The 13,376-nt window shown below is 36.5% G+C and overlaps 2 protein-coding genes and 1 long non-coding RNA gene across 4 annotated transcripts; 1 reads left to right on the top strand and 2 right to left on the bottom strand.

Moving 5' to 3' along the window:
• Nucleotides 1-950: 950 nt before the first annotated feature.
• Nucleotides 951-2,466, bottom strand: LOC113171055. Its single transcript, XR_003299675.1, has 3 exons — nucleotides 2,350-2,466; nucleotides 1,715-1,825; nucleotides 951-1,018 (listed from the first exon to the last, which is right to left on the bottom strand). It is a non-coding gene; the product is annotated as an uncharacterized LOC113171055 (long non-coding RNA).
• Nucleotides 2,467-3,384: 918 nt separating this feature from the next.
• Nucleotides 3,385-7,513, bottom strand: tspan13a (tetraspanin 13a). The gene is made up of 6 exons (XM_026373292.1): nucleotides 7,150-7,513; nucleotides 5,759-5,926; nucleotides 5,451-5,531; nucleotides 4,932-5,045; nucleotides 4,707-4,823; nucleotides 3,385-4,611 (listed from the first exon to the last, which is right to left on the bottom strand). Exons 1-6 carry the CDS (start codon nucleotides 7,210-7,212, stop codon nucleotides 4,537-4,539), a joined length of 618 nt encoding a protein of 205 aa, XP_026229077.1. The 5' UTR covers nucleotides 7,213-7,513; the 3' UTR covers nucleotides 3,385-4,536.
• Nucleotides 7,514-8,824: 1,311 nt separating this feature from the next.
• LOC113169163 (C-type lectin domain family 4 member G-like) lies at nucleotides 8,825-13,247 on the top strand. Of its 2 annotated transcripts, none has more exons than XM_026370349.1 (7): nucleotides 8,825-8,966; nucleotides 9,876-9,956; nucleotides 10,051-10,155; nucleotides 10,238-10,390; nucleotides 10,671-10,771; nucleotides 10,920-11,038; nucleotides 11,582-13,247. In XM_026370349.1, the coding sequence occupies exons 1-7, from the start codon at nucleotides 8,906-8,908 to the stop codon at nucleotides 11,721-11,723; spliced, it is 762 nt and encodes a 253-aa protein (XP_026226134.1). In that variant the 5' UTR covers nucleotides 8,825-8,905; the 3' UTR covers nucleotides 11,724-13,247. The 2 variants fall into 2 exon arrangements, with proteins under 2 accessions (XP_026226134.1, XP_026226133.1); XM_026370348.1 differs by having other exon boundaries at nucleotides 10,611-10,771.
• Nucleotides 13,248-13,376: the final 129 nt, after the last annotated feature.

The raw sequence follows: 13,376 nt of genomic DNA, 5'->3' as shown, positions 1-13,376 counted from the left end.
ATGTAACTCTTTCACTAGTAAACTGTTTTTTCCTGCCAACTGGTTTGTACATCTTCAAAAATAGAGATGTCACATTTGTCTAACAACTAGACTGAAGTTATTAATGAGCAGGAAAAGCAATGGTATGAACAATCCGAAACTAGTTTTATAGCTAGATATGATACTACAGTGTATAAAAGTGACACATTTACCTGAAGTGGAATGAAATCTAAATATTCAAGTAGAATTGAAGTTACTTTCCACAACTGGCTGTTACATTGTTTGTCCACTAGAGGGCACAGACAGGTTTATTTGTTTTCACAATGTTCTATGTTTATGTCAAAAACTTAATTTGGCTGTATATGCTGTTCTCTAATTTTGTTGTTCAGGAAATATACAGAAATTATATAGAAACCAGATTCTGAAGAATTATCCCGATCTATGAAACACACAGATTAAGTAGTCTGCCAATTTTAGTTTGGTTAACTATGAAGAATACACCAATACAGTGTACTCTCTGCTGATACAGATACATCTGAGGCTCTGCAGGCCTAAAAAAAACATGCATGGGACTAGGTTGTGTTTGTCGCCGACATACAACATATTAAATGTTTTATGACATTTTGGATCCGTGCATCCCTGGTACGAGGATGTGATATTAATAAAAATATTTATGTGCATTATCTATTCTGTTTATTTATTTTTCTTTTTTTATCTTTATTATATTTTTGTGTTTATTGTGTTTTTATAGTTTTATATTCCTTTTTTTTTTTTTTACATTCATTATTCATAGATTGTTTTCAAATAGTTTCTACCAATAACAGTTGTGTCATTAGTTTAGTGATCTGTAACATATTTTTATTGCATGAATTTGCATGAACAGTGCTTTGCAAATTATTTCCATTTTTAAATTTGGATATAATTCTCCGCTCATTTCTAAATACAACCTCCACCAACCTTGATTAGGCTTCATCCTTTGCTTCATCTCACTGGCGTTGAAAGAGACATCTCATGTGCCCAGTGGACTCCTCACTCAGTGCTAAAAGTAAAACATTAAAACACAGGTTTAATTCATTGTGTCTGAAGATAGAAATGCAATAAGAATTGCAATTAATCAGATCTTTTATCCATGTAAACGTCAATACCACAATGTAAGTTTTCTATTACAAGTAAAAATACAGAAGCAGTATGAGCAAAATGCTAAATATTAGCACTGATGTCCCAATGTATAAGAAGGTGGTTTAAAAAAGAAACGTTTTTTCAACACAAAGCACAAGTACAGAATTTGTCCAGTCTATCTGGTGTATGGAAAACCTTTTCTTGCTCTAATCAGCCCTTTGAACACAGCAACAACATTAAAACCAGCAGGTGCTTTTCATTTTGAGGCTTATTGTTTAAGTAATGTGCACCAAACGCTACTGGAGAGCTGAAATAAAGAATTGATGATTGATTTACAAATTTACTCTTTAACTCATGTAATGAACAATAAAGGGGTTCCAGTTTCTCAAATATGAGAATTTACTGTTTTTTCTCCGTCATAAATTAATGTTCCCTGAACATCTTTCGGTTTTGGACTGATAAAGACTCATCTTTCGTACTGAGACTGTTGATTCCTTTGTTTACTGTAACTGCACTACTGCTCTGCAAGTAAACCTTCTAGAGGAACATAAAGAAATTTGGCAACAAGAAAATTATATTAATTATATATTAAATTATTATTAAATAATATACCTACTTAACTTGTTTAACACAAACTGGTGAATCATTTCATTAGCTTCAGATCATGGGTAGATCAGGTCCTAGTGGTCCAGGGTCGTGTGCTTGTGCCATCACATGAAAAGTCAAACTACAAAGAGAGGAAAACAAAACCCACAAAATGACTACAAGACAACTGCAATAAAACACAAAATGACAGCAAAGAGGCACAAGTCAACCATCAACAAATACAAATAAACCACAAGTAAAAATTACTTCAAGCTAAATCTGGGCACAGACAATTTCGGTTTTCATTTGAATACAAAAAAAGCAGAAAAGCAAAGACAACCTTTCAAACCATTTTGACCCTTGAGATTCATGTGGACTTTATCCCGCATGTCTTTCTACATTTTATGTCAAATCCTCCTAAATTCTAAATAAAGTCCTCTAAAATGTGTCAGCATTTTTGATCATGTGCTAATTTCACTTCATTAGTTGAACCAGCTGCATTTAATCACCAAGAGTGAGTAAGGTGCATAATAAACTAAATTATTTGTCTTAAACCAAACGATTGTGATCACAAGTTTGTATTATGTTTTATTTTACTATATATCTACTGACGTCTATATTATATATCTAATTTATCAAATTACAAACAAACAATTCAACACTCACCATGTGCTTCCTCTCTGCTGTTCCCCAGATGACCTTTGACCCTGGAAGTATTTCTAAGTGTTAGCAGTCTTTGGGATAATTATAACTTTCTAAACTAAATTCTTATAATTTTGAATCCTTTGAGTTTCCTTCTTGCAGAATCACAACGTTTTCAAACCTGAATTTTATTCATTGTTGTTTATTGAAATAGATTATGCTGTTGTTTACTTTCTGTAAAGTAAGATGCTGTTATTTTAACAGCATTTACAAAAAGTGTAACTCATGCAGAACAGTCTGTAGATCATGTAATTTAGCATCTTACTCTACAGTAAGTCCTTTAATCTTACATGACGTGACTGCATGAAATCACTAAATCTTTTTTATTTACACCACAAAACCTTAGATTTTACAGTACTGTCTACTCAGTGTACACAGTGTAGTCTAGTACTGCGCATATGTTAACCATTACGCAGTACAATATGGCGTCTAACAAAGAACAAAGTCCTGCGTCAGATGGTACAGCCCCAGCAGAGCCACAATCTCAACAGCAGGGTGTTAGTCTCTATAGACCAATACCTGTGTTTTAAATGCAGCCTCACGCTCGCGAGGCTGCAATAAAACAACCTACCGAGGGTTTTCAGTGACATATTCAAATATTTCTCATCAGTGTCTTAGTAAGACCAAACCTACCTGTCAAGAAATATGTGACAGGCTCTACCTTGTTAATGCATGCTACAAAATAAAAGAAGTCTTTGAGGAAATGAACAGAAGGGTCAAGTTATAGAACTAATTACATGGTGTGGACACAGTTTTATTGTTTAGGAAGTTGACAGTGCAGCAGGTGAGTCACTGGAGTTCACAGACACCTTGGCAAACAGGTTGGATCGCATGTCGACTCCAATATCCAATCAGAGCAGTCTAAATAGTCAGAGCAGTTCCTGGTTGGCATCCTGTTAGGGTGAGGTATGGGAGCGATTCACATGGCACAGAGTTATCTGCTTCACAGTGAAAATACACTTATCAACACTGGATCTGACAAGAAAAGCAGAGTTTCTGTGTTTTTTCCTGCAAGCTTGCATGTTTATTTTTGGTTGAGGAGAATTTCATGCTGTGAGGCAAATAATATGATGACCATTACACTGAAATCATAACGTACAGATGTGTTTTAAACAGAAAACAGAGCATTAAATACAACAAAACAAGCCGCCCATCTGTCTGTCGTGCTGCATCTGATTTAATTTATGTTGAATCTTTTCCTGGTGTTAGGACACCCTGAGCTCTAAACCAACTATCTACAAAACACACCAGCATGAGTAGTCATCCATGAATATTTGGTGTGGGAGTGGTGCCACACTACCTTTTGCACATTCCGCATTTTATTTGCATAGGGTGTGTGTGTGGTGAGCATACATGGGTACTGTGATCATGGAGACAGATTAAAATGAAAGTGGCAATAACCTTTGGGCTTCATTTGAAAAGGAACAGTTTGACATCTTGGGAAATAAGCTTGTTTGCCTTCTTGTCAAGAGCTGATATAAAAGGTTGATAACTTTATTATTTCAAGTGAATATGAAGCTACTGCCAGCAGTCAATCAGCATCGCTTTGCATAAAGACTGAACAGCTACCCCGGCCCTGTCCAAAGGTAACAAAGCCTGTACAGCTTTTGAGGTGCTGCTAAAACAAATGTGTTAGCTATGGACAGAACCACGTCACCAGTTTCCAGCCCTTAGGCTAAGCTAATAAAACCAGCTTCTACTTTTATCATACACACATGGTGTGGTAGCACTCTTTTCTAACTCTCAGCAATCAAGTACATAGGTTTATTCCCAAAAATGTCCAAAAGAAAAGCAAACAATGGATCTATTTAAGTAAACATAATCAAGCAGCAAATAAAGCGAGACATTGTAAATATATATAGCAGATTTAAAGCTGAAATAGACTAAATAAACAAAAGGTTGAATCCATAAGCAATAAACAGTTTTACACAGTAAAACACAGTTACTTCTCACTTGGTCTGATGTATGGTGACTGCCTTTTGTGCAAATATGTTGACTTTCGTTTCCCCTTTTCTCTTCACATGCCACTGGACTATATTTAGCTATGGAGTTATTCAGTAAAAAGGTATAGTCTTGCTTTACATAATACAACCAAAAGTGTAGTTTCCAGTGTTTTCAGCACTGCAACTTTAGGTTTATTTAACTGAGTGGTTATAGAAAGGCTCCTGGATTTGATCTGGGATCTTTGATATTTCTGTATCTGTAGGCGAGCCAAACTCCAAGGACCTGAAAGGATATACAGTATAAACAGTCAGTTTAATGAGACTAGATTAAAGTTGACACCAAATTCAACTTTTTAGAAACCATGACACTTCACTGACCTCTGTAAAACTGAAGAAGAGTCCAATACCACCCACAAAGCGTAGCACCTCCCCAGCATACTGTTGAATGGTGTTTGAGCAGGTTTTACAAGATGACGCAGACTCGTTAAAGCAACTCTGGAGGAAGAGGAAGTAAAGAGGAAGAATTTTAAGAAACTGCAAGACACGCGATTGCGCAAATCAAGATCAGGTTTCCATTAAATCAACAAATGATGGTTCACTTACTGCAGCACATACAGTACTGTTGCTGAATGAAGAGAAACCACAGCAGTTAAGTGTTTTCTCTATGTCGTGCTGAGTGACTTCAGATTTATTCCATCCAACTTCCAGCAGATGGTTCTGTCAATGAAAATCACACGGTCTAGTTGCATTTCTGCAAAATCTGTTATTTATAAAAAACACAAAAAAACCAACAGGCCCACAATTTTTAAGTATTGATGCATTCAATGTGCGTCACTTTATTGTTGCAGTTGATCAAGGTTAGGCTGAATTGAATTACTTCATACTGTATCCTGTTAGTATAGTTTGGACAATTGTCCCCAGGGATCTACAGCACAGTGCCTCATTTAACATTTATGGGTTATATATAAAGTAACTCCTATTAAAAGTTGTTGAAATAATACAATGTTTAAAGCAGCATACATAGTCCTAAAGAATCAATTACACATGAAGTAAACTGCAATTGATGGTCAAAAATCACTATTAATTAATATATGTAGTTAAACACAGACAACATAAATGTACCTGTTGGTCTTTATTCAGGGCCAGACATGCACAGGACACAGAAAACTGCAGGACAAACACTAAGAACAGGATTATCATGTACTGGATCAAGTTAAGGATGACAAACTTTGACTAAAACTCATGAAACATGCTGGAACCTCACTAGGTTGCTGCTACGCACAACCCATTTAAAAACAAGTTCAACGGAGGAATAAAATCCTCCAGGTGTTGAGGGTTATTTACTTTAATTCCACGTTGGCACATAAATGATCAGCAGGAATTGTGAGATGACTCCTTGATCTACTACAAACAGAGAAACCAAAGGATACAAAGAAGAGCAGGACCTGATGGTGCTTCAGGGCACCACACAGGCCCACAAAGGCCACCAGGAACAGGAAGGTACCCACACCAATGACCACTGCCACCACTCTTATGCTGGAGACCAGGCCGAACCATTTCCCCCAGGCTGCCACTCCAATCAGCAGCAGACTCACCAGCTACGGAAGAAAGAAACAAGATAACACTGACATGAGGAAGAAGATCAACCATCTCTACGAGGAGGTCTCCGGTCCAGAACGAGGAATTCTGTGTTGTTGATGTGCAGTTTGTAGGTATCATATCAACAAAGTTTAGTTGATCGCTACACAGAGTACGTCCACATTAAGCAAGTTAAAGTCTCCACAGTGCACAAATCCTGAAATGCCAGTAGCACCCCCCTAACATTTACAGTTTGAGGTTTTAATAAAAACACACACTGCTCAACGCAGCACATGCTCCTGTTCACTGTTGGTGGATAAATGAAGCAATGAAGACGCAAATTCAAAATGAGCTATCGTCAAATATCAAGTGTCCATCATTTCTCAAACTAAACATGTCTTTAAGGGTTTAAACTACTGCATTAACATTAAATTGATTCACAGGGAGTTTCACTGCTTTTCCTATTTTGCATCTTCTCTAAGAATTGGCATTAATTTTATGTTTGATCTGTGTCTCCACTATTTCTGACACCAAGCTTGTAGGCTACTGGGAAAGATACGAAAGTAAAAAACACTTTAAATTGAGCAGTAGATAAGTGGATTAAAGACCAGTTTATCAACCTGTAGCTGACATCAGTAATTAAACACAAAGTCATCAGTTTACCATCAGGCAAGAGAAGAATCACCACCAAACTAAGGAACTAGGTCACTCAGGTGGGACCGGTTCACCATAATATATATAATATATATATATATATATATATATATATATATATATATATATATATATATATATATATATATATATATATATAATATTTACAATTTAGATGAATTCAAATGATAATACAGAACTAACACTGTCTAAAAGAAGTACAAGGTTTGCGCAGAGGTGCAACATGAAGCTTTTCACACACATAATTAAAAATGTGTCAGGTTTGGAAACACTAAACGTTGCTGTCACTTGATTAATGATATTTCTTTTGCACACAATGACAATTTCCACCTTCACTGATCATCAAGTCTCCACCACTGAGTAGCGCGTCTGGCCACCGGCACCGGGCCTAATCCCCAACACCTGCCTGCTGCGTCTCCACAGCGAACAAACCGCTCAGAGAACATTTGACTGTTTGTTGTCATTAAACTAATCGACATAATCGAAAGCAGAGACGCCACAGCAACTTTAAACCAGATATTTTAGCAAGAGACGATCATTTCACAGCAACAGGAAATAATCTACTTACAACATAAACTATGTTGAGAGCGCAGAGAGAGTTCTTGGTGCAAGTGAATCCGCCGCAAACCATCGCTGCTCTCCGGAGGGTCCTTCAAACAAAATAGGAATTTCTACTTCTCTTTCTACTTGTTGGTTTTTCAGTCAAGCTGTTCTCGTCCTCAGACTCTCCTTCTCCGTGCACCTGCCAGTTGGACACGACGCAGCGTTTCCTGCATAGATCCTGCGCGCTGATTTGTCAGATGCGTCTGTTACGTTTCAATTACCTGTTGCTCTTTGTGAAGTTAATTGCTGTTTTATAGTTCGTCACACATTAACTCATATTATTGCAAGTAAATGAAAATAAAGGTCTGCATCACAGCTGTTCAGTGTGCATTGCAAAGATTCTGTGTTTGTTTATGTAGCTTGACTGGCGATGGGTTTTTCAAATTAAAAGCGCATCACAGCTCTGTTCCTCCCTGTGGCTGCAAGCAGACACTGCAGATGTCTCCTGCAAGGTCCAAGTATGTGTAAACTTAAAGTACTGTAACATCTAATTACCACACGTAAAAGTAGATAAATACAGATAAACTACAGTAAAATTAAAGTCTCCACTAGTTCCCAAACCCTTTACCATGTATGTGCTGCAGCATTACTTGATAGGAACTGTTTTATCAGTACATTAGGGTGAAACTGTAAAAAGAGGTCTTGTTAAGGTTTTATTTCCTTGATACACTATAACTGATGAGTAATAGAGGAAGGAAATGCTGCTTTTGTGTCTGTCAGTTCCCCTGCAGAAGTAGTCGTGTCTTTTGCAATAATTCCACAATTAAAACATATTCCATTACATTTACTGTACAAGTACCTTTAGCTGTCAGATAAATGTAAGTAAAAAGAGTGATTCTCTCTGAAATGTAGCAGTAGGGGTATTTAGTAGCATCCAATTGAAATTCTCATTGTAGTATAAAACATCACTGTCTCACTTCAAACTGGAATTATTTTTTCTAATCTATGTATAATGGATGTATCTATGTCTGGATACCTGGACTTCACTAAGCAAACAGGCAAAAGCCTTCCACTGGTGATAAATACGTTTAAGCTGGCAACACCATCCTTCTTTTCACCAAGACAAGATCTTGCAAAAAAATGAACGCAGCTCTGAATGGAAACAAATTTGGTGACACTGCAAAAGTTCATTAAAATGATGACACAGGAAAAGGCAAAACAGATCTTTCTATTCATCCATGCATCGCGTCTGTTTAATATAGAAGAACATATTATTATTATTATTATTATTTTTATTATTATTATTATAAGCTGTGATGATGGATTTGTGGTCAATATGTAAAACTGAAAAAACTGGTGTGTAATTGTATGACATTGAAATTATAGCTTTTGTTGTTGCTACAGAACCCCCAGTAAACAAGCTAAATAATTCTTACATGTTCTCAAAACATATAAATTTAGAACCACTCAATACAGCGAAGAGAAGATTTCTGTCTGCTCTGTTTGGACTTTTGGTAATTTAACCTTTTTTTGTTTCATATACAGTTCTTTATATCAGCTGTGATAGAGTCTTTTCTGAGTGAGCGGAAATTAACTCAAACCCACAATAGCTCAAGCAGAAAAACATCTGTGTTTGTCTTTCATAATCCTGCCAAAAAGAAGAACTACATGTCATTAAATCGCTTCCAGTCAGGCTCTGAGTTACAATGAGCATTTCACTTATAGTGCAGTGGTGTGAGCTCCCTTCGTGTCTTTGAGATAACACAGTCTGTTATACTATAATGGAAGAAGAGCTGGCTTATGCGACAGTGACATTCAACACAAACAGTGTTTCTTCACACGGTGAGTCAAGAATTCCAAAGTTTGGAGGACGTCCTAAATCTATTAGCTGTACTTAAACCTTTGTGTCTAACTACATGTACTAATATTTTTAAGTACATTATTGATAACAGTTGTACTGAATTATGATATTTAATGGTTTACTTTACTTTAAGACCCTGGCTGTGAAACAAAGCCCACATAAGTTCCGAATTAGTTATTGATGTTTTCTGACCCCAGGTACAAGTAATTTCACTTCCTAAGGTAGCACAGCTCATATGTTACATACAGCATGATGAATACCTTTAAGTCATAAAATGAACATATGTTCATAAGGTATTCAGCACATACTAAATATAAAATACTAAACATGTTTAAATCTGCTGTAAGAACAATGCTTGGACTGGTCTCCAGTCCATCACAGGGCTGAGATATAGAGACAGACAACCATTAACACTCAAGTGAACCTACCTGAAAACATAATATGGACACACAGTAAGGCACTTGGTCACAGTAAGGCTGCTATGGAAAACTTTGAGTTTGAAAAAGTAAATTATTGAATATGGTGGATTATTCAGAACGAAACATGCACTGGGAACACACAACTGACTTATTTTTATTTTTTATTTTAATCCACTGGTCAACCAGTGGATTTAAACCCAGGAAAATATTTTATTAATAGGAAAAATGTGTTAATTTTGCAATTATTGGGATATATTGTACATGAACATGATGTGACTCAGCTGGGACAGTCAGTATTTCCAGAGATTTGCTTAGAATGATATGTAATATGTAATATGTAATAATAAACAGTACTCAGTAGTGTCACTAAGAGCAGAAGAAATTATATTTCTTACATTACCAGTGTATTGTAGCATAATTATCTCACTACTTAAAGTTTTCAATTACTTACAGTTAATTTGCATCTTGCAGGGAAGCCAAAGCATTCAGAAGTAATCTATTCTACGGTGAAGACTGAGGAGGAAGCATCCAATACAGATTCAGTCACATCAGGTTATTTGTAATTTTTCATCATAACAATAATGCTACCTGAATATATAACCTAATTGTTAAAAAAATAGCATAATAAACAGATTTATTTTTCTAGAAAATGAAAAGAAAGCCCCACTGTCCCTGCTTCCCTTCATGGCAGGGAGTTTGGGAATTATTTGCATCATCTTGATGTCAGTCGTCATCACTCTGAGTGTCCACAGTGAGTACAACTCTGCTCTAGGACTTACAGTAATAAATAAGGGCATCAGTAATTATTAATAATTATTCTTCCCTGAGTGCAGTGAACACAGTCACATCAGAGCAGGAGAGAGAAAACGTCCGCCTAAAGAGACAGAAACAAGAACTGATCAGAGAGAGAGACAGACTCAACTGGACCATCAGAGTCATCCTGGAATATGAGAACTTTCCCGTGAACAACTACTGCCCACAGAAAGGTAAGAAATGGCTCAATATATGAAAGAAATATCCAGAGAGTGTTCATGACGTTGTATATCGTTAGGACAAATACTGTGAACGGCAAGTTGTGACTGGGACGCTCCAAAAGGTGGCTTTTGTGTCTGAAGCTATTCTTTTTATTTAATGGTAAAAAATATGAATATATTGTATAATTGAAAATGACCTATGTGTTGTTATCTTGTTCTTGTTTAACAACAGTGTGTAAACCATGTCTGGACAACTGGCTGCTGTTTGAGTCGAGCTGTTATCTCTTCTCAGAAAGTAACTACTCCTCCCACTGGATGACCTGGCAGGAAAGTCGTAATAAATGCAGAAATAAAACGGCAGATCTGGTGGTGATTGAAAGCCGCAAGGAACAGGTGACAAATGATTTACTTAATGACATTTTTATTGAGCTTTAGATTGAGGTGGAAGTAGCAAGAGTACTTTATCTAGTTTGTTGCACTCTAGATTATCACTATATTACAAAGTATAATTATCCAATTAACACATATATGAAAATTGTAGAAATTCATCAATAACCACACCAAATACTACCATGATGATAAACATGGCTACTGGATCGGTTTGAGAAAGAATACGACGAAGACATGGACGTGGTTATATGAAAGGAATTTAACTGTGATGTAAGCACACACACTGACACACACACACACACACACACACACACACACACACACACACAGTTTACCATTGGTAATATTGGCATCATCTTCCCTCATGGATGCATGTCACTGGGTTGCAGAAATCTGATGACTGGAACATGGTGGTGGCACATGATATTAGTACAACTCATATTGAGGAAATTCAAATGTTGAGCGTCTTTGGCAGTGCCAAACAAACAACAACAACAAAACCTTTGCCAAAAGAAACAAAGAGTGAGGAAGCATTTCTTCACTTATGTGAAGCACAGACACAACGGGACACTGAAAACAGCCTGGTGTTATTCTAAACATGTTATACAGTACTTGGTGATCTTAATCTTAAAAATATCTAAGACTTTTTCTTGGATTCCTGGAGATTACAAAACTACAAACTCCAACCAAGACTAACATAAGCTCATTGGCTGCAGCTTCATTTTAAAGGGACAGGTCAACAAAACAACAACTATGTGTCCCAAAATATAGCACAGAAAAACTTGATTGATATTGTGATTTTTTTTTCACTAGGTACTGGAATACAAAAGTTAACGACGCTGAATGTGCTTTAAGTCTACCTGGTACAGGTCGTTTTGCCAACTGGCAGAAATCAGGCTGCGACATGAAGAATCGCTGGATCTGTGAAAGACGAGCCTTCATCAAACCATATTAAGAGCTTTCCCAGTTTGGGTTGTGTCTAAGGCAATGTGACGACTAAAAAAGTGAAAATCTGGCTCTGGATCAAGGCTGCCTGCACATCACCGTGTGGGATGAATTCATTGAATCATCCAGGGATACTGATGAAGTAACAGATGTGGTCAGTTCCTGGATCTCTTACTGTGAGGAAATCATAATTCCTGAAAAGATGATTAAGGTCTATCCTAACAGTGATCAAAGAACTGAAAGTGCTGCTTAATAAGAAAAGACTGCTTTTCAAACAGAGACATTTCTTCATAGTTACACTCAACGCAGAAGGAAATCAAATGTGAAATCCACAAGGCCAAACTGCATATAAACATGAGGTAGAACACACACCCAGCACAAATAGCTTGGAGTCTGCCTGGAACAGTATCAGGACTGTGGTTGGAACTAATGAGAATGACAGGAAGAAGGTGGCTCTAGAAGGGTTTTCATCTGATCTAGAACTGGCAAAGAGCTCCATCCATTTTATTCCAGATTTCATGTGCATTAATTCAACAAGGAAACAACTACTTTAAAATATAATCTGAGCACTTCTTTTCACACTCTCACACGCTCTTCCTCCCTAGGACACGGAATGATTGATCATAGGCCTGTAGCACTAACCTCCCTGCTTATGAAATAATTTGTAAAGTTAATTAGAATGAACTATGACTATGGAGGAGTGGAAATCATGTTAGACTGTTGGTTGTGGATTTTCTTTGGTGTTTTGGGTCATTGTCCTGTAGCGGTCCTGTAAGGTAAACATACTTTTTATTGCCACTGTACGTGCCTGTACTGATTCAAAATGTCTACAAGAAGTTCAAGAAGTATTTAACATAATTCGAGGGTTTATATGGAAAATTAAAATTAAATTAAATGCAAACTTTTAATATTGATTGTCTTATTTTCATGTTAACATGTACAAGACGTGATGCCACAACTTCTGGGTGATTACAGGATTTCTCCAGAGTTATGATGTGTTGTTAAAAAGAAACAGTTTGACACAACTTAAGTGTGATTACTTGCTTCAGGAAATGCATTAACAAACCTCTTTATGCAATCAGCACAGTTACATGTCAGTTACAAAAAAACAGAAACTAAACTCTTGTTGTGATAAGAATAAAAAGTTAAGAGTGGTAAATCATTTTAAGTCAAGTACAGTCAAGTACAATAGTCGTGTAACAAAATGTTGACAATGCACTCATTCAAACCGTCATCCTCTTCGCTGTTCTTCATTCATTGACAGGTGTAACATACATCTGGACTTTGCTGTCCATTCACATGTAGCGCCATAATGGCATTGATTATAGAGACATGAAAGTTCTGTACTTCTTGAGTTATGACAACAGAAACTTATTTCTCTTTACATATTTTTGTGACATATATAAGTCCATTTGTAACATAATACTCCCTATTCTAATAAAAACAATGATTTAACTTAAACTATCTTAATTTAACTAAAATCTTTTCTCTTTTAGAGCAGAGGAAGCAGCTACTCACTGTTTCCACTTTCTTCCCTTGCTGACATGTGGGATATAAATAGGAGGATAGGAGTTGATGAGTTGTTCATGATGCAGCTATTGCACAAAATTCTTGTCATTTCATGGTAATCATATATTGAATGCATAGTTCATGTAAGTGGGGA

The sequence above is a fragment of the Anabas testudineus genome, chromosome 16, assembly GCF_900324465.2.
Source record: "Anabas testudineus chromosome 16, fAnaTes1.2, whole genome shotgun sequence".
In the NCBI taxonomy this organism is placed as follows: Eukaryota; Metazoa; Chordata; class Actinopteri; order Anabantiformes; family Anabantidae; genus Anabas; species Anabas testudineus.
Note: the sequence above shows the minus strand (reverse complement) of the source record. Positions and strands in the feature narration are given on the sequence as shown.